The following is a 20,115-nucleotide window of genomic DNA, read 5'->3' on the forward strand; positions in this document are numbered from 1 at the left end:
TGTGTGTGTGTGTGTGTGTGTGTGTGTGTGTGTGTGTGTGTGTGTGTGTGTTTGTGTGTGTATACATATATATCGTATCGTCATCATCGCAAAAGTGGAGTGAGGTAGAGGCCACCCACTCTTTCCCACAGCAGGTTTTTCCCACGCCCCCCAGGATAACCCCAACATCCTTTTGCGGCAGCAATTCTATGGGGGCGCCGCTACTCTGGGGAGAGAGGGGAATGGATGGAAACGACGGGAGAGAAGCGGCGCGCGTCAGGTGGTGGGAGGCAGGCAGGGAGCTGGAGGCGCTCGAGTCGACCGGGCTATTGTACAAACAATAGAATCTGCAGCATCAGTCACGTATCTGCGTGGCTGCCGTGTGTGTGTCGCGTGGAGTATTTAAAAAAGAGGGAGAGAGAGAGAGAGAGAGAGAGAGAGAGAGAGAGAGAGAGAGAGAGAGAAAGAGAGAGAATATGTGTGTGCACCATTATCAGATCATTTTCAAATCGAGCGGTTATATATCGAGCAAAACGGGACTATGATCTGGAAAGCGATATCGGGGTGTACAGATCTCGTACAATTAAATCATGAATTTCATTCATTTTACTCACATCTGATCGATTTAATATTTAATTAACAATTACAAACCCGATTCGTTGCGCACGAGATAGAAAAGTGGATAGGTAGACTCTTTCAAAATTGTTCTGCGCGGTTGAAATTTCAAACGTCAGCGATGTTCGCGCGTAAGTTTCATACATCGGAGTGAAGATTGTCGCGTATCGTCCGACAGGCCCGATTACTCGGTCGCCTGCATTTGTTTTCAATTTGTCGAGCAGCACGAAGCTCCCCCTCTCCTTAGCTCGCCACGTTCATGGTACAGCCACTTACGTCGCTGTTGGCCTCCGGACACTTTCAAGTTAGTTAGTCCGTCCGCAGTCACGGGTTAAGGGTGATCGCGTCGAATTGGCTTCGTCGATTTTCAATCGCCCCTCGTTTACGTTACTTTGCAAAATATGGTAAAAGAACACGTACACCGTTTCTCCCGATTCTAATTGAATTCAAGTTACGCGCGTAATTCAAGTTACCACGCTGCCACAGACGCTGCCGTCGTGTTTTGTTTAGCTACGGTTGGTAGAACTGTTCGGAAAATTCGGAAAGTGAACAGGTGTTTTTTGAATGGATTAGAGAGGGAGGGGGCAAGGAGGAGGGTGAGGGGTGGGAGGGAGGGAGAGAGAGAGAACGCGGAAGAAAGGAAGGAAGGAAGGAAGGATTCGCCGCGGCCGCGCCGTGGTGAACAGCAGTGGTGAACGATTCGTCTGGTCGCCGCAAATCGCCGGGATTTGCCAGCCCCGAGTCGCGGGGGCTTCGGATGATCAATAGCACGGAGGATGCACGCGGGTACGCGGTTGTTCCTGACATTTCCCGGCCAAGAATGAAGAGGTGAGTCGAGCACCGGACAAAATTTCATCTGTTTGTGCCAAATGTATTGTAACCGTAACCTCGCTCGCGTCGAAAGGTAAATAAACAAAATACCTGGCTTCCTCGCACATGTCACAGCTCGATCGCGTTGCGATCGATCCTGCTTTCATAACCCTTCAGCCACGAACGTCGCCACTGACAATCCTGACAATCCTGACAATCCTGACAATCCTGACAATCCTGACAATTCTGACAATCCTGACATCGCCGAGCTGAGGAAACGGTTACGTTCTTGTGTTGTCCTTCCTCGCGATCGGAATGTTCGGAATGTCCAAGAGATCCAAGAGACCACTGAAAAGTGCTTCTTGCTTCGCACTCAACTCATTTCATTTTCGCTCCATTTTCATAATCTACACTCTCTTCCACTTTGCACGCGAGAGAGCCTACTACGCTACTATACGCAGCCTGCATGAATAGAGAATAGAACACGGTAGCACATTTTTCGTTGCATCTTGGCAGTGCATTTTGGCAGTGCAATTACAACTAATCTGATGTATCGTAAACCTGAGGGATTCAAGGTAACGTGAGGTGAGTCAATGGTGTACATCTTATCATGCTCTACTATTTATATAGTACAACGTAACATTCGGTTCAATTTTTCTTGCTGAATAATACATTTACATTTCTATTCTTTTAGTATCTAATCGGATACGATTGTAGATACTTGAATTACGTCATAATTTTCACTCTGGAATTACCTTAATTAAGCGAGATGGTATCTCGACAGACACTTTTCTCTCTCGCACTCTGGCATGATGATAGCTCGCGTCCAATTTGTAATAATAATTTATCAACTTTTGCTACTTTAGTATTCTATTCTGTCCTTGTTCAACATTGTATATTGTGCAAACTACAGATCACAGCATTAGCGGGATATTGATAAGTGGATATAGCAACAAGAGCAGATTATAACAGTTATTATATAATTTGGTGAGAAACTATATCACTGTATCGTACTATTACTATTATTATATTCTGATCCATATTCTCAATGAGAAATTATTTCTGTTGGTCAAAGCCTCAAAGCATCAAAATGATTGTTAGCTCCTATAGATTAGAGTTACATTACTGTGAAGCGTAAAATGGAGATGTAGCAATATGACTGAATTCATCTAGAAGGAGACATAAACGATTATAATAGTTTAATGTAAATTAACTTTAATTAATTTTGATTCAACTCACTCCTCATTTTAATTTGTAGAATTCTTTTACACGAATTAGAAAGAGTTGAAGAGTCAATTGAATTGGGATTAATCTACGTTGATGGAAACAGACACACAAGTGCTTCTCAAAGAGCAGTATATATAAACACAGTATGTATATGATGATTCCCATTACAAATGGCAAACTTGTAAAAAGCATGAATGTATGTATACAGAGAGCATTTCGATGAAAAGAAAATGGTAGAGAAGAAGGGGCTTAAAAAAGAAGTAGTACAATAATCCATAAGGTAGGTGATTAATAAAGTTGTAAAAATTTTTTCTACACTCCGTATACTTGATCCGTTGCGTCAGTTGATTTTGTATAATTAATGTAACTTTTGTATAACGAGATAAAAATTATGCTATTAGTTGTAACGTGTACGTTTCTTTCCCAGTGTATAAACATAAACTCTACCTGTATAGTCACAATGGATAGAAGCGCTTTTAATTCATGCAGGAAAAATGAGTCCGGCTTGGTTCTCACGACGTGCGTGCATGTATACGTCTGTATACGTTGTTTCCTCTTTCCTGTGCCAAGACCAGCAATTCTTGATAGCTCGTTTGAAGAAAGATATCTCGAGTTAATTACGTCTTGTCCCCAGTAAAAAGCAAAAATCTTTCTCACGCTAAAGCTTCAAACGAGCGGACATTTGTATGCAGTTTGGTATATGCTTAATCGCGCGAGAATGACTAACGGTGACGCTACTGTACGAATACATTATCACGCATTTAAAGTCACGATATCGTCTACTTGTACATATAGTTTTTCACACATCTTTATAATCTTACCCGCGCGCGCCGCACTTATTGTTTTATACACACGCATATCACATACATGTAAAGAGACACGATTAATCAAGTATGCTGTTCTGTCCGAACTATTTTTAATTTAAAGCGCTACCTCTCTTTGTTCACTCATTGCGATCGCTATTTTCACCGAGTTACATTTCTTACGAGTTACGATTTCGATTAATTTCGCTCATTTTTCAATACTAATTTTTATCATTTCCAATTCTTTATCTACATAGCACGCTATCTATTGTACATAATAGCTACGCGCTATTATTGCACTTCTTCCTGCACGAGATCATGGTAAACCCACAATTGCACCAATTTGCATTGGCAACTGATTTTTTTATGGACATACATATATGTATAATACGTTGTATTATAATTATAATTTTACTTATATTTATATCGTATTTGTATCACTCAGATAATTTAATTGATCGTAGGTGAAAAAGACCGCTTGGGAAGGCAGGCTTGAAAGATGAAGATATAAATCGATGTCAACGACGGCAATAGTTTTGTTATTTCATTTCGCACGAGAGTCGAATCCGGACTTTTAAATATGCCACACCAATTTGGACTGCCAACGATGGCACACGGTATGCAATCCCCGCCCTCGCCGACCTCGGTCATGTCCGTTTATCCTCGATTCGGCTCCGGCATCTACAGGGCCGATCACCAGGACCAGCGACTTACCCGGGAGGCGATGGAACGTTATCTACGCGACCGTAGCGACATGGTGATTGTAATCCTACATGCCAAGGTTGCGCAAAAATCATACGGCAATGAGAAACGTTTCTTCTGCCCGCCACCCTGTATCTACCTGTTCGGTGATGGTTGGAGGATGCGTCAGGAGCAAATGTTGCGCGAAGGCGAGAGCGAGCAGAGCGCTCAGCTGTGCGCTTTCATCGGCATTGGTAATTCGGATCAGGATATGCAGCAACTTGATTTGAACAACGGCAAACAGTACTGCGCGGCAAAGACCCTTTACATCTCCGATTCGGACAAGCGCAAGCACTTTATGCTCTCTGTCAAAATGTTTTATGGCAGCGGCCACGACATCGGCGTGTTTCACAGCAAGCGTATCAAGGTCATCTCGAAGCCGTCGAAGAAGAAGCAGTCTTTGAAGAACGCGGATCTATGCATTGCTAGCGGCACGAAAGTGGCGCTTTTCAATCGTCTGCGATCGCAGACGGTTAGTACGCGCTATCTTCACGTGGAGAATGGCAATTTTCACGCGAGCTCTACGCAATGGGGTGCGTTCACCATCCATCTCTTGGACGATAACGAGAGCGAGTCGGAGGAGTTTCAAGTGCGCGACGGTTACGTCCACTACGGCAGCACCGTGAAATTGGTATGCTCCGTCACAGGAATGGCTCTGCCGCGACTGGTGATTCGCAAGGTAGACAAACAAATGGCCAGTCTGGAGGCGGACGATCCTGTATCGCAGTTGCACAAGTGTGCCTTTTATATGAAGGACACGGATCATATGTACCTGTGCCTGTCGCAGGAGCGTATAATACAATTTCAGGCTACGCCTTGCCCAAAGGAAGCGAACAAGGAGATGATCAACGACGGTGCCTGCTGGACCATCATCAGCACCGACAAGGCAGAATACCAATTCTTCGAGGGTATGGGCCCGGTACGGTCGCCGGTGACGCCGGTACCACTGGTCCACAGCTTGCATCTCAACGGCGGCGGCGACGTGGCGATGCTCGAGCTGACGGGCGACAATTTCACGCCAAACCTGCAAGTCTGGTTTGGCGACGTGGAGGCCGAGACCATGTACAGATGCCAAGAGAGCATGCTCTGCGTCGTGCCGGACATCTCGCTCTTCCGCGGCGAGTGGCTCTGGGTACGTCAGCCGACGCAAGTGCCGGTCTCTCTCGTACGCAACGATGGCATCATTTACGCGACTGGTCTAACTTTCACGTATACGCCCGAGCCAGGACCGCGTCCGCACTGTCCGCCCGCCGACGAGATTATGCGAGCGCCACGTGCCATGCACAATCAAGCCAGTATACCGCCTGCCGCGATGCCCGCTGACGTACCCTGGAACACTCACGGACAGCCACCGCAATCGGGTCTCTGATGTCTCCTAGACAATCATCTTAACGCGAACCAAAGTTTACGATATACTAATGATACGGACGGTGTAACGCCCACTGCTGTGTCTCACGACGACTACGACGATGACGACGACGGTGACGACAACGATGACGACGACGATGACGACGACGACGACGACGACGACGACGCGAGTGAGAGCGATGATGATCGCTCGTACCTGACGAAAAATTTATTTCGCGAAATCAATGATGATGCGACGCGATGTAGTGCGAACTTGGACAATACGAAAACGTAGCGTATCGCTCAGTGCATCCGACGTGATGCGACGATGATATGGCGCGTCGAATTTCGCGCGCATTAGACGATCGTGGAACTAGACTTGCAACTTGTTGAGATACAGATTTACAGAGATAATAATTTGTCATAGCGATCCTATTGGTTTAACGGCTTACGCTATAGTGTGTATAGACTGAGTCGCGAGTATACGATGTCGGATGATAGAATTTTTGGGAAAAACAAACGAAATTATAATATTTCATTTACATGATAAAAAAGTTTTAATCGTTTCTACGATGTCTCCAAGGGAAACATTTCCTCCTTGTCTCATCTAGCACTTTAAGAAAGATACAAAACTATCAAACGATTAGTAACGTTAATAACAAGTAATAGGGGTAACACAGTCTTGGTCTATACATTCGCATATCGGTCACCGAACGATGGTTGTGCTTTTAACATTGTATTTGTTACGAAAGAAGCTGCTGCTGCTGCTGCTGCTGCTACGCTTGGAATTCGGTATAACGGATCTCGAAGTTACAATTGGGCGTTTGCTACATTGTTACCGATCGTATCGTAAATTCTAATTGTTTTTAATACATCAGTTTTATCCGTTTTATCTTATCGGCAGAATATCATTTCGTAAAGAAAGAAAAAGAAAGTAAAACAGATTTACAAGAAAACTCGTCGAGAACTCGTACCGAAATCCGAGCGTTGTTTCGCGCGAATGGTCTATCCTGTACAAAGTTATATAGGGACAAGGTACGTGATGTATTTTTGAATCCACGCACGACGGCCTCGACATTTGGTACATTTGTAAATTCATATGCGCGCGATGTCCATAATTTCTTCATTATTTATTAGGAGATGCATGATAAATGCATATACTTTCATTGAATGAAAACGTGCGTGAATCGGTGCTGATTGTGAAAACGATCAGAGATTGATAATAGATGATGATGATGATGTGTGTGTGTGTGTGTGTGTGTGTGTGTGCGTGCGTGCGTGCGCGCGCATTATTGTATATATATAGTATTTCAATGTACGTACAGCACTTATTGTGATTACAATTATGTGAATCCCGGTGTAACAATTGCGTTAGATGTTTTAGAGATGCTCGCGTAAAATTAATTTTTGATTATCCAACTTTCGTATATAAAATAAAATGTAGCCAAAGCAAAACAAATTCCTCTAGCATTAGATATTGTATGGCATTGCACATATTTTTACGTATTTTTCTTTACAAAAAATGTTGAATATCGGAAATCGCGATGTTCGAACGAATGGACGGATCTTTAAATTACGTTGTGCACGAATGATGCGTTCGGGGTATCAGAACTATTGCATTATTATATTTGTTCCACGTCTAATGAACGATAAAGCAAGAATGACAATAGTGATGACAGCATGTTCCCCGAACGTTCATATCTGAAGACTTGTATTCATAATACTTGAGATTTTTTTTTAATAGATCGAGCATCTACTATCATAATTTGGAGCGTTTTTATAAGGATTTTTCGTGAAAAAAATTTTTTAAAGATTATATTTATGTGCTTTATTGTAGTTATATCGATAAGTACAATGAAGACGCATATAAAGTTTTATGCTCCTACACATTTAGAATAAACAGAAAGTTTATATTACATGATGTTTATTAAGTTCCTGATTTAATTCCCGATTCCAAAACTAAATGTTGGGACTTCTTTGCGAATATCGTATACAGATGCACATACGTATTATCGATAGTCGCGTGAATCTTTTTTACTCACAGACTCCTTTGAAGTTGACATTAATTCAGTTGTATTTGAAATATCGAAAAATTTTAGTAAATAGATATACAAGTGATTAAAAAAAATTCCTTCCCAAGTAAACGCGACGTTTTCAATCATTAATGTGTGCAATGTGTATGTATACATATTCGGATTCTTTACCTTCTTTTTTTTTCACGGAAGATAATCGAAACACCGTCATCTTCGAAAGGAAGTGAGATAGTATCGCCTTGGGAATGTCTTCCCGAAGAGATTTGTGTTGGAAAGGGGGAACGCTGGTATATATACATTCCATGGGAATTTACCCACGATTAACGCTTGTACTTTGCGCGTGGAAAGTATGGTCGTCTTTATTCACAATTATAAAAACGAATTAATAGTAATTATACTCTTGCGTGAGACGTTCATTTCGAAATTATATTCTGTAGACTGTAGAGCAAGACACATTTGGAGAAAACTTTTTGTTCTACGGATACATCGTGTTGTTTTGCACCTTTGCGAGAATTCGTGATTCCTCAAAATTTGACTTATGTACTTAATAATAAATTCACTGGACGGATAATATATTTTAAGCATTCGCCATCGCGGAATGATCAGCAGTAGATTCGCAAAATGCTATTGCGAATGCGTTTTTTTTCCCTTAAATACGAATACGATTAAGTATAGCTGCTATTATGCCCGTGTCACGCACGTACGTAGAGTGCGTGGATAATTGCTTGGAGATAATAAAATACGAATTTCAGTTACAGAATCTACCAATAATATTTACGAGATAAAGGGAATAATTTTATACAAAGCGATGAAAAATTCCTAATCATAAGTAAATCATGTACAAATCTATCAGCTACAACTTGTGTACATATATAAATTGTTATTTCTCTTGTATAGATTATTATGAATTATAAATTAACAAGTAGATATGGAAATAATATTAATAATATCTATATCTATATTTTATTATATATATATATATATGTGTGTGTGTGTGTGTGTGTGTGTATATATATATATAAATTGTAGCATCAATATGATTCTAAAGTTATCTCCACAAAAATTTCACGTCGTGTACAATATAAAATAAATGATAGACAAATGTATTAAGTAAAATGAGAATTTAAGTTACGTTTTATCAATCAGATAGAAATAATTCCGTCGAATGACGAAACGATACTGTCAACAGAATTCGTCAATAATATACTTAATAATATACTTAATACGCAATTGTGTGCTCGTAAACAATGAAATTGGGAAATTCGTGTGCAATTTTAACGTCAGCACCTTGTAAGATATATTTGCGCATTCGGTCGTTGCGCGCCGTGGAATGTATATTTCAATTGTACATACGTTATTTTTGTTGCTATTTGATTCGTATCGTGCGTTGCTTGTTCATGTTTGTGAGCATTAATGAAATGTAGGAGGTCAAGAGATCATCCATCTTATAACCCAATGAAGTTTCGCATAAAAGTTTCGAGCCGCGCACAAGATTCCCTATCGTCATATGGAAGTAGGTATTGCCAGACGACCAATTGGAGATTCTTGTAAAGGGATGGGTGATGAGTATGTCCTGTATATATAAATAAATTGCATGTTAGATTATTGATACGTCCAACATGGTAAAACATATTTGAAACTAAGAAATTAATAATATTTCTAACTCTCTATATGTATACATTTATAATACTTATTTGTAATTTTACATATACATTTCTCAGTGAAAGAAAATAACGCATCTCGATTACCTTTGATTGAGGATGTATGAGGCTCACGCCGTGTTTATTGATGGCGATTAATAACAATTCGGGATAATTTGGTTCCGTGCTCTGTTTTACTTCGAAGAACGCGGAGCCAAACGTCGGCCATCGATATACGATTTTCAGAAATGTAATTTTCGCATCTTCTGGACTCATGCCTGGAATTGTAAGTATCTCGATTAAAAATCTCAATTTTTTTTTCATACGAACCGTTCATCGTTCATCGTGCTTTTTACTTACCAGCATCTTGATTATAAGCAGCGATTATCGATCTCTTCCAATCGTTAGCACTCTGTATCTTGATTAAATCACCTGGTATCAGTTCTCTTAGCATTTGTCTGAAATCGAAAGAGAGTTGTTATTTGTAATGTCTGTCCTTTGCAAAACTGTAAATAATGTATCGAGAACTTACGGAATCGCTTGTAATTCGTGTTTGCTCTCGCCGAATCGTACTCTATATACCAAGGCCGCTAATCTTGATGCTTCTTCTTTCGTACATTTGTGATAGCCTATACATATTTCAATAAAGGCAGTGATATAATACGATGCACCATTTATTATTATGTAGAAACGCGTGTATTGCCAGAATGAAACAATTTCATGATCATTACTTACCTCTCAGTAATTTGGGAAGTTCTTGATGAAAATGGAAAATCAAATCGGCATTTCTATCTTTACCAGGAACTGTATTTGTCCAAAGCTTCTTCATGAAGAAAACTTGATATGTAAACTGTGGTGACACTCCTAGATAATATAGTATATAATACTAATATAAAAATGTTTAATGTAAAAATATATGCGCTCAAACATATATGATATGAATAGAAATTTTAACAATTAAAGCTCCTATTTCCTGGCTGCAACTCTATATATTACTACTGTATCTATTACGTTTGAATTGTGTTAAAGGCGGGGGAGGGGGGGGGGAGTAATTTTGATTTTTTACAAATTGGAAATGATTTGGAATGAATTTGTATAATTTCAAGTGATTTGAAAATATGACTATAAAAATGTCACTAAGTGACTTGAATTTGATTTCTTAAGATTTGATGTTGAAATTATTCAATATAACTAAATTCCGATTTAATTTGATTATGATGGATTTTTTTTCGTGACTGATTTCGTGAATGAATAATAACTTCTCGGTCAAGAGAGCGATGTTACCTGATTTGTCCTTGTAAAAATTAATTTTTTTATGCCATTGTGCACGTTTGGCGTACAATACAGACGATATAAAAATATCGAAACGTTTAGTTTTTTATTCCTCAACTTTAACAACGCACTTATAGATAACGTAATCTGCATGTGCATATTTATTAATCCACGAATAAAAATAAACTTTTTGTATTTTCTAATAGTAGAGAGAGAGAGAGAGAGAGAGAGAGAGAGATTTATATAATTGTTTTCGATACAGTTATATGCAACTCGATACAGTCGCAACAAGGAAACAAAGATATTGAAAGTTGCAAAGATGTGTACCGTCTCGCGATGGTCTAGCTTTCCTGATCCAATCAGTCAAATGTCGTACGAAATCGAAGAAAAAGTCGCCTTCCGGAACGGAAATAACTTTATCGGCAATCTTGACGAACAAACTAAAGCCCTCGGCAGATCGCAGATTGAGTCTTTGCGCGATATTCTGGCAAAAATCTTTTGCTCTGGTAGACGAGTCGACTTCGAATGCCTATAATCCGATATAATCCAAAATTACAATAGTTACAATCGAAAAAGAAAAAGTTATTTTATTTATAGGACTGCCTATATATTACAGAAGAAATGAAGAATAAGATATGCACCTCGTCCGTGTCGTCTGGAAAATAGACCTTGTGAAATATCTGCGTAGTTTTGTGCTGAATAGCTTCCACTTCCACTTGATGCGGCGGATACTTTCGTTGACCATTACGCAAGGTTTTCTGCAGCCTTTGTAAAGAGTCTTGAGATATGGGATGGCGTCTTGTACGTAGAAACAGAGTTAATTCCTGCAATGTAAAATAGTATTATACCCCCATGTATGCTTGTGAATTTTCCTTGAAGAAGCATGGTATCGATAATATTTTACAAAATATTATTAGCAAACAGGTAGAGAGGGGGAGAAAGAGAAATATGTAAAGTTCTGTTATAAGGGGTATATACATTATACCTTCAAGAGGCTCTGACTACAAGTAAATAGTCCAGTACCGAGCCACATTAGCTCCCATCCTCGCTCTTCGCTCAATCTGTTACGATTATCAGTAAGCTGCTTCATAATCTGACAATAAATCTCATCTCGTAAGATCTCATTTTTCAATGGCCCGTCAAAGATCAGATCGGTGTACTCGTTTCCAATGCGCGGTCGTTTCGTTGGCAGATCACCCATATACTTGAGAATGGCATTGAAGGCAAAACATGCTTCTTCAGCTAGCTCTTCCTTCGATACGAGTTTCTTCAAAAGAGGTTGCTTTATTGGCTCTCTAGAGTGGTGCCACAATTCGTCCGTGTGTCCACGTCGCGCGGACGTTAAAGTCAATGTTTTGGACATTGTTCTCTTTGGTGGTGTTCTAAGACAAATTTAATCAAAATATTATCACATTTTTTTACTTTAGAATATCAAATGCTACACACACATGTCACATAGTTTTCTTACCGGAAATGGTCGATTGCGTATTCTAGAAGAGTATGAGGTTTATCACGAGAGTCCACACCATTCATTTGCTGCGGATAAAGTCTGCGACTATTCTCTGTACCTTCCATACTGAATAAAGCCTAAAAATTATTATTATCGATGAGTTGTTTAGAAAGAAGATGTCAACATTTCTCACCAATAAAACTAATCCCGTACCAATATATCATTTGGCGGTTTCGTTAAGGAAGGTAAAACGTAGACTGTCTCAGCCGGGAAATCGCCCTTCTCACCAGTCCTTTCACAGGTCCCGACATACCACCCTGAATTAAGCACAGTCTCGCCGGTGCTTTCATCTTCGAGAATAATGAGATCACCTTTCTGAAAATTCAAGAATGACGAGCCCTCGCCCGGTGCTTTGTAATCTTGCAAGGTTATAACGAACTTGCTGCGTTTCTTCAGTCCTTCCAAAAAGTATACTACCAGATCACGGATGTCTTCCGCGTTCGGGCTTTGGAATGTGAATTCTTCTCCCCGTACCGTCGATAAACTGAATGTTTGTGTAAACATTTTATTTGTTCTGCGAAAAATTACGCGCAGTTTAGAATGTAATAGTCGGATATATGTAGTTTAACATTACAAAACTCTTTTTTAATTCATATATTTTTTATATTACGTTAAACAATAAGATCTCATTGGATCATTCGTTTATGTGAATATACTGTAACCATAACGTTCGAAACTAGACCTTTGATGCTTAAATAATTCGGTGTAAATTTATATACTACGTATCAAATTCTGCCAATTCTGCCAGCTGCATAATTCTGTATAGTTTGATATAGCGTTTCAAGACGTCTCAGTTATTTGATACGTAGTACAATATATAAATTCACACCGAATTATTTGAGTATCAAGGATTCAGCTTCCATTAGGAGTTTTATTTCCTTATTGATTGTGTATGTTACATATTAAATTAAACAATCACATATTTATTAAAAATAAATCTATCGATACTATGCGTATTTATTTTTTTCATTAAAACGTTCAAGTGTTATTTTACTCTAAAAAAAAAAGAGAAAAGCTGCGTTTCTCTTCTGTTATATTGTAGTTATATATAAAATGTTATTTTCCTTAAATTTAAATAATTAATGACAACATACATTTGTGATCTACGAAACAAGGCGAAGCATGCCATATATTATAGTTTGCTTCCTACCTTACATTATGCTTATGTACATACGTATACATTTCTTACGTATTTAATTTTAATCTCGCTATTACATACTTTTGACTAGATACGGTGGTAATCTCGGGGAAGGATAACTCTAGGAGCACTTGCTCCTGATCATCGACTACGTACACCCCGGTCCAATTGACGGCTATGATAACATCATTCTTCGGTAAGTTCGGACCGGAATTTCTGTAAGCTTCGTAAAAACGAGAAAACAGCAGGGGCCATTTGAACTTTGCATATCCGACTATGTCCTCTTTCACACGTAGCGCCGGTACTTTCTCTTTCAAATAGTAACTCTGAAATTAAGTTAAAATTAGGAGTAAGAGTGAGAATTTAGAGACACGTGTATGTATGTGCGTGCACGCGCGTACGCATGCCTTTTAATTGAATAACTTGAAATTCAGTTTTAAGTTGAAATTTTTTTCTGAAGATAAAAGAAAAAAAAATATTTCGACACTGCTCTTATCTCGCTCCTTGAGATATCTATATATCATCCCACTCTCCAAACTTACATCGTAATCTTTGCGCAGATCATACTGCTTGTTTTATCTTGTAAAAAGAAGACTCACTTTTTTATATGCCTGCAAGACAAGGTGTCCCCATCTATCAATCGCTTTGTCGATCCCCGTCAAACAATAGTCCGGTATGTAATTCGGCAGAAGGGTATATAGTCTGTCGACGTTCATGTCGGTATGATACTCTATATAATATTGCTGTGCCGCGATCATCGCCAAGTCCTCCTCCTTATCGCAACGATATTCGCCGAATTTGACACCGCGCACTACTTGCTGATAGATTAAATTCGTGGCCACTTGATCTTCGGTCGGTTCGTGCCAGGGCGCGAAAATCTCTTTTCTGAAAAACAATCTCCACGGCGCATTTCGTTCCTGTGCACCCTGTTCCTTGGCGTATTGCTCGCATTGCGAGATTGCGTCCATCACGTGATCGCCGCCACTGCCCAAGGACGAGACTTTATCGAATAGGGCGATGTATAGAGAAAAGCCGAATTGGTCTCTTAGCGAGATCTTATCCGATAATTGATTACACAGTTCTCTAGCGGTAGTGGCCGAATCGGCTAGCAAGGTCTTTGTGTTGCCGTCCATAAAGGTGATCGGCAACATGATTGGCTTTTTTGATTTCGTAGCCTGAAGTTCGAGCCAACTCGGAGGTTGATTACGAGTGCCGTTGTTGAAGGTTCTCTTGAGTCTGTCCTCACAGTAGGGCGCGTAACCAGGCGGTCCCTCCCTAATAAAGGCTCGCAAGTAGTTGACAAACTTCTCAGAGGGTGCGAAACAACCGACGCAGAGGGATAACAGAATCCAACCGCGGGCGTGCGACGATTTCGATGGGTTGTTTGTCAATTGTTTGCAAATTTGGCAATAGATCTCATCTCGCAATTCGGCGCGCAGTATACCGTGGCCGATGATGAAATGCAGCTTCTCGAGGTTTGACGTAGGTCTAGCCTCTAGCCAGGATTGATAGCTGTCGGCGGTGTACTCGTCCTCTTGCAGCCTTCTACGTACGTCCTCGCCCAACTTGTTCTTTCGCTTCAGGGTTAACGATACCAACTTGTGCCTGATTGAACGCGGCTTCTGCTTGAGAAATGTTTCCTGGAAGGATATGAATCTTGCTGTAGTCGTCTTTCGCGTATACTAATTTAAAATTTACACACACACACACGCGCGCGCGCACGTTTGTGTGTATGTAAGTTTATAATATTAATTACGAAAAAAGACTTTCCACATACAGGATCCATGCCCATCATCTGAGCCTCCTGAAATTCTTTACTCCTTATAAAATTCCGTCCGAGTGTCGCCGTCACTTTCGACATTACCGAAGTCGTATCCCTATCCATTGTATGGAATCGCGGCTCGGGTAAATCGCCCGTAAATCGAAGTATAGTTATCCACAGAGCTTGTGCGGCCAATTGATCGCCTTGTGTGTGTAACGGCAATAGTGGATGTTTAAGTGGTTTCCTAGAGTATTGGTGCGTGATGTTGCCCTGGAAATATGTGGCTGCGAATTTCTGAAATTTAAATTCAGACAGATCCTCCTCATCCTCCGATGCCATCTGAATTGGGCTAATTATCTCCTGATGTTGATCGGCTTTTGGTGCGGGAAGATCCTATATCCGGGGAGAAGAAGAGATTAATATTTTCTTCGTGTGAGAAAAGAAACAGCAAGATTTTTCTAATATTAAGTATTAAATTATTTTATTATTCTAGTTCTAGTCTATCTTCACGATCGTTTTGTAATCAGATATCAACGAATTCATCAATAGGATCAAGTTATTACGACTTACGTTAAACACAGACGTTTCTCTCGCCGGCGTTGGAGCCTCGCTACTAGAATCTGGCAAGAAATCAAACATAGCTTCGACCAATTTGCTATCATCGACCGGTTCATCTTGTTTTTTGGCCGCGTCGTTGATCAAATTTTTTTTTATTTCCATTCGTCGTCTATCTTCTAGCTCCATCTCAATTTCCTTTCTTTCCAGTTCTTGCATGCGCTCCTGAAATTTAAATGCTTCTGCATTATCACATAGCAGACTTTACAACGTATTGTTACAGGAATTGCGATGTCGTGACTCGCTAAAAGGAACTCAGTTGATAGTTCTCGACGGACAATTAGTGTTTTTTTCGCATAAATATGATTTGGCTAAATTCTCATATTATATTATATTTTTTTATTTATTATACATATGTAGCGAGCAGGCCAGTCACAATCCCTCTAGGTAATAATGGTAGACAATCATTACTGAGAAAAAGAGAAAGGAGAGTCCTTCTCAACATCCGATTGACTTATTGACTTATAGTAAACTTTCGTTTCCTTCAGTGATTAAAGCGTAAAAATCATTATTATTTATATACCCTGTAGTTTTGTTCCGCGATCTCCTTGGCTCGTTTGTTGCCTTGATCCTTCAGTTCGCGCTCTTCTTTTTTCCGTAATCGTAGCGCCTCTACGTGCAAACGATATTCGTATTTGATCTTCTTATACCGTCTCTGCGCGATCAACCTTCTCACGTGCGCTTGTATTTTCACTATGGCCCATAGCTTCTTCCGGTACATTTTACGTACCAGGTGGCCTCGGGCTCGTGCCTGAAGCGCGACGATATGGCCGCGCAGGTGTCTAAATCTGTGCGACAACACGCGCGATCTGATGAGCGCTTGCAATCGCATGTAACCGATTCGCATGCGCTTGTATCGCTGACGTTGAGCATAGCCCCGCCAATATTTTTGCACAATCATCGCCGCCGCTCTCATCCTGAGGAACCTTCTCCTGTAAACCCAGCCGCGGATGTTGCGTTGCAATATCAGGATCTTGCGTGTCAATACGCGATCACGTTCTTGCTCGAGGAATAAATCATGAGCATCCTTGAGAAAGACCTTGGTGTGACCAAGCTGATAATCTGACCGACCCAACACCGCGTGGCAGATTTTCGATGTCGCTGCACGGCAGTCCACCTGAAATGAACATAATGAATATAAATTTTTGATCGAATAGAAATTAAAAAAAAATTTTAAAGACGCATGGTAGGCCGAAGTAATCAGCACGATTAATAAATTTGATTTATTCGATGGATTTTCCTGCACACCTTGTGTGCGGGTGGAATGCCCGAGATGAGAAATCGATATCTTTCCACGAATTCGTGGAAAGAATGGCGAATAGGATAGCCAGCTCGGCGAATCCTGATGGTTTCCATCATACCGGAATATCTCAATTGTCGACAGCAGAGACCACGATCGAACATCTGCAATCAAGTATTGTATTTGCAAGATGTGACACTAGAACAGAATTAAATAGATCGCGAGACCACGCGGGTTGAGAATGCTTACCATTGGTTTTTTATATTCGTTCGGTTTGATGCATCTTATGAAGAAGGGTTGACAACTGCATAGAGTTTTCATAAGCGAATCCAATGATTTCTTAAATTGAGTCGATAACGTGGGTGCTCTCTTCCTGGTTTCCGAGCCCATGCCAATGTCTTCAACGAAGCAAGCTTGGAGAAATTTATTTGACGATATGTGAATAAGTTGCAGCAAGTCTGCGCTGAACGTGTCTCTGTTTTTCTCTAGGAAACTCCTCGTGTCGTAGAAGACGACGCCCGCAAAGTGATTCAAGCCAAAAGACGTATTAATATCCGATTTAGGTTTCAAATAATTCCTATGACTGCCATGAGTTTTGTGAATTTTCGCCAACATGGTTTGATCCGTGCCCTAGAAATTGACAAACACCACATTAAAAGCACTGCAAATAGCCAATTAGATTAGATATGATGCCACTTTTATAACAATCTTAATGTTGCCGACGTGCGTGCATTCGTGTGAATTCTTTAATTATTTTTTATGTAGACGTAATCATGTAACGTATCAATGTAATGTATCAACTTTGGATATCCTTCCTAAGTTAGCACCCATACTTTTGGAAATTTCGATTCTTCATCGATAAGCGCCATAATGTTGAGCTGCTTGATAGCTATCAGATCTAAAGCGTCTTGGTTATCAACAAACTCTATATGCTGCCAATTGATGCCCTCGTGATTGTATTCCTCTTGTTCCAACTTGAATATATGCTGAACGAAGAATTGCTGGAGATTTTCGTTGGCATAATTGATGCAAAATTGCTCGAAACTGTTGTGGTTAAAGTTCTCGAAACCGAAGATGTCCAACACGCCTATAGCACTGCGGGAATTGTTCTTCGGCCTGTATATGGCCTCGTTAATTTTCTTTACAATGTGTACGAACAATCGCCCATATATGCCCTTCACAAATGCGTCTCTAATATCGACCGATTGATCTCTCGACAACGTCGATACCTATTGAAAGACGAAAGATTTACTTACAACACGATACGATAATATTTTTAATATAACCGATGATATGACTTTTATGTATACGGAAAAGTACTTACTACTGTCTCACCGTGCGCGAATATAGTTCTACGAGTGAGCGCATCTATCAAAGACTGTACCGGCACTCCCAATAAATACGCCACTCTTTGTACATTCGTTTGCTCTGGAATCTCCGTAGCGTCTAAATTATCTGCAAGTCAAACACGAATGAATCTCATAGACTTGAAATTGAAACGATCCAATTTCAACTATTAGCGCGGCAAATTTGATTTTAAATTCTATTTTTTAAGAAAAATCTTATGTTGAAATTTCATACCTACGACAGTGGCTCTATACTTTATGTTGCCCATGTGTAATAAAGCCGCGAGCAATTTAAGCACCTCCCAAATCTCCATATCGGAGAATAACAAAACCTTCATAGCTGATCTTATATCGGCGAATTCGGCTGCGTCGTCGCGCCCTTCGCAAGTAATACCGCCACCCTAAAGACAAAAATAATAACAATTACTCGTACTACGTACGTAGATTGAAAGTATATACATACGAAAGCTCATGTAAATCATAATTTTTTTTTCTGTATTTTCTTTTCAATATATATATATATATTTTTTTTTTAGATGTTTATTTAGATTTTATGTGTGTGCATTTTGTGCATGTTCTCAGAAAAAGATAAAATATCATGTCATACTTGTTAGTCAATATCACTATTAGTGCTAACTCACGTACTTACCCCTATGAGATATTTGTACGTGGACGCATCTTCCAATTCGAGCTTTTGCTTCTCATCTTTGGAAAGACCAGCTAGCATACAATAAAAAATATGATAATTCCTTTCGTCCAAACTTTGAGATACGATCCGTGACTTTTCTAGAAGGTACTGTTCTATCTTGGCTCCTTCTATCACGCCTTGCTCATTGAAATGAATATCGATGTACTTGCCGAATCGGGAGGAATTGTCATTTCTCACGGTTTTTGCATTGCCGAAAGCTAGAAAACGTTAGAAAAGAAATGTCATTCGATCAACTCTTTCATTCAGGTATGAGTTTGTCTTATCACGAGTTCACTTTCACCTTCGAGTATCGGATTCGCTTCTAAGATCTGTTGTTCGATCCACGAATGTTTTCCGCTGATTGCTGCTAGGTATTGCAGAATTAATTTCGTGCTTTCCGTTTTTCCCGCTCCGCTTTCGCCACTAAAATAAGAACGAATTTCTATTAACAGTTCTAATGGATTAAAAGAAAAGCAAGCGATTCATATGAATGGTTTGTGTTTATACTTTATACTCATAGCTTTTAATGATAATTGTTCCTTCTCTTAAATTAACTTCTCTTGATAACTTATAGTACTTTAACTTACATAGATACTTTACAAATCCATTTGTAAAGATTAAATAAAAAACATGAATGTGCGTCATTAAACGATTTCGAAAGAGAGAGAGAGAGAGAGAGAGAGAGAGAGAGAGAGAGACTCTTTGATTGATACCTAATTACTATGCACTGATCCTGGCCGTATCGGTTCATATGCGCGTAGCTGTTATCGCCAATGGCGAATATATGCGGTGGCAGTTCCCCGATTTTACGATCCTTGTAGAGTTTAATTTGCTCCGCGGTATAAATAGGCAATATCTGGTATGGGTTCACGGCAACCAGGATGGAGCCCGTATACGTCTGTAAAGTTATGCCATGGAGATCGGTATCAGCCTTGTATCAACCTGTATTTTGCTTAACCAATCGCATTTCGTCATCATGTGCTGTGGGACTTACGTAAATGAGATTCTCGTTATAGCGTATCAATAGATTTCGCAGAATGCCCGCTTCATGGAGGTCTCCTAAACTGATCATATCTTCTACACCTTGCACCGAAGTGGCATGCATGGCCTTTATTCGTCTCTCCGGCGTTAGCCATTGTTCCTACGGAATTATTCGCTGATTAATGTGGTTTAATGATGGAATAGTTGCTGCCATTTGAGGAAAACGCAAATAATAAGGCGCGAGTGATAATACATGACATACATATGTTATTGTATATTTCTCGAAACCGCGACTTGTTTCAGTATCGCGTCTTAGACTTAATTTTTTACATGACGTGCATTCAGTAATTACCTTATTGTCGTCGTCC

General features: G+C 40.0%; 2 protein-coding genes across 5 annotated transcripts in view; one reads left to right on the plus strand and one right to left on the minus strand.

Moving 5' to 3' along the window:
* The first annotated feature begins 1,223 nt into the window (after positions 1 to 1,223).
* LOC108754331 (suppressor of hairless protein) lies at positions 1,224 to 8,438 on the plus strand. 3 transcript variants are annotated; one of them, XM_018496562.1, is made up of 4 exons: positions 1,224 to 1,422; positions 2,663 to 2,774; positions 2,840 to 2,911; positions 3,899 to 8,438. In XM_018496562.1, exon 4 carries the CDS (start codon positions 4,015 to 4,017, stop codon positions 5,542 to 5,544), a length of 1,530 nt encoding a protein of 509 aa, XP_018352064.1. In that variant the 5' UTR covers positions 1,224 to 1,422; positions 2,663 to 2,774; positions 2,840 to 2,911; positions 3,899 to 4,014; the 3' UTR covers positions 5,545 to 8,438. The 3 variants fall into 3 exon arrangements, with proteins under 3 accessions (XP_018352064.1, XP_018352062.1, XP_018352063.1); XM_018496561.1 differs by lacking the exon at positions 1,224 to 1,422 and adding an exon at positions 2,185 to 2,391; XM_018496560.1 differs by lacking the exons at positions 2,663 to 2,774; positions 2,840 to 2,911.
* Positions 8,439 to 8,559: 121 nt separating this feature from the next.
* Positions 8,560 to 20,115, minus strand: part of LOC108754352 (myosin-VIIa) — a 21,999-nt gene continuing 10,443 nt past the window's right edge. Inside the window, exons 1-25 of one of the 2 annotated variants that reach the window (XM_018496592.1) lie at positions 20,100 to 20,103; positions 19,761 to 19,907; positions 19,480 to 19,664; positions 19,068 to 19,189; positions 18,728 to 18,984; positions 18,314 to 18,479; positions 18,057 to 18,187; positions 17,566 to 17,961; positions 16,982 to 17,362; positions 16,741 to 16,896; positions 16,016 to 16,609; positions 15,448 to 15,657; positions 14,893 to 15,270; positions 13,715 to 14,755; positions 13,197 to 13,441; positions 12,131 to 12,491; positions 11,936 to 12,054; positions 11,453 to 11,849; positions 11,109 to 11,291; positions 10,795 to 10,996; positions 9,931 to 10,059; positions 9,728 to 9,824; positions 9,556 to 9,653; positions 9,304 to 9,473; positions 8,560 to 9,128 (exon numbers count right to left, since the gene is read on the minus strand). In XM_018496592.1, the coding sequence (XP_018352094.1) occupies positions 8,922 to 9,128; positions 9,304 to 9,473; positions 9,556 to 9,653; positions 9,728 to 9,824; positions 9,931 to 10,059; positions 10,795 to 10,996; positions 11,109 to 11,291; positions 11,453 to 11,849; positions 11,936 to 12,054; positions 12,131 to 12,491; positions 13,197 to 13,441; positions 13,715 to 14,755; positions 14,893 to 15,270; positions 15,448 to 15,657; positions 16,016 to 16,609; positions 16,741 to 16,896; positions 16,982 to 17,362; positions 17,566 to 17,961; positions 18,057 to 18,187; positions 18,314 to 18,479; positions 18,728 to 18,984; positions 19,068 to 19,189; positions 19,480 to 19,664; positions 19,761 to 19,871 (6,336 nt within the window). In that variant the 5' untranslated portion in view covers positions 19,872 to 19,907; positions 20,100 to 20,103 and the 3' untranslated portion in view covers positions 8,560 to 8,921. Of the gene's footprint in view, positions 9,129 to 9,303; positions 9,474 to 9,555; positions 9,654 to 9,727; positions 9,825 to 9,930; positions 10,060 to 10,794; positions 10,997 to 11,108; positions 11,292 to 11,452; positions 11,850 to 11,935; positions 12,055 to 12,130; positions 12,492 to 13,196; positions 13,442 to 13,714; positions 14,756 to 14,892; positions 15,271 to 15,447; positions 15,658 to 16,015; positions 16,610 to 16,740; positions 16,897 to 16,981; positions 17,363 to 17,565; positions 17,962 to 18,056; positions 18,188 to 18,313; positions 18,480 to 18,727; positions 18,985 to 19,067; positions 19,190 to 19,479; positions 19,665 to 19,760; positions 19,908 to 20,099; positions 20,104 to 20,115 lie in introns of those variants that run through there. The other variant, XM_018496591.1, reaches the window with a different exon arrangement.

Source organism: Trachymyrmex septentrionalis, unplaced genomic scaffold (assembly GCF_001594115.1).
Source record: "Trachymyrmex septentrionalis isolate Tsep2-gDNA-1 unplaced genomic scaffold, Tsep1.0 scaffold79, whole genome shotgun sequence".
Classification (NCBI taxonomy): Eukaryota; Metazoa; Arthropoda; class Insecta; order Hymenoptera; family Formicidae; genus Trachymyrmex; species Trachymyrmex septentrionalis.

Excerpts from the sequence above, each read along its gene's own strand:
- LOC108754331 (XM_018496562.1), top strand. The coding sequence starts at position 4,015 with ATGCCACACCAATTTGGACTGCCAACGATGGCACACGGTATGCAATCC.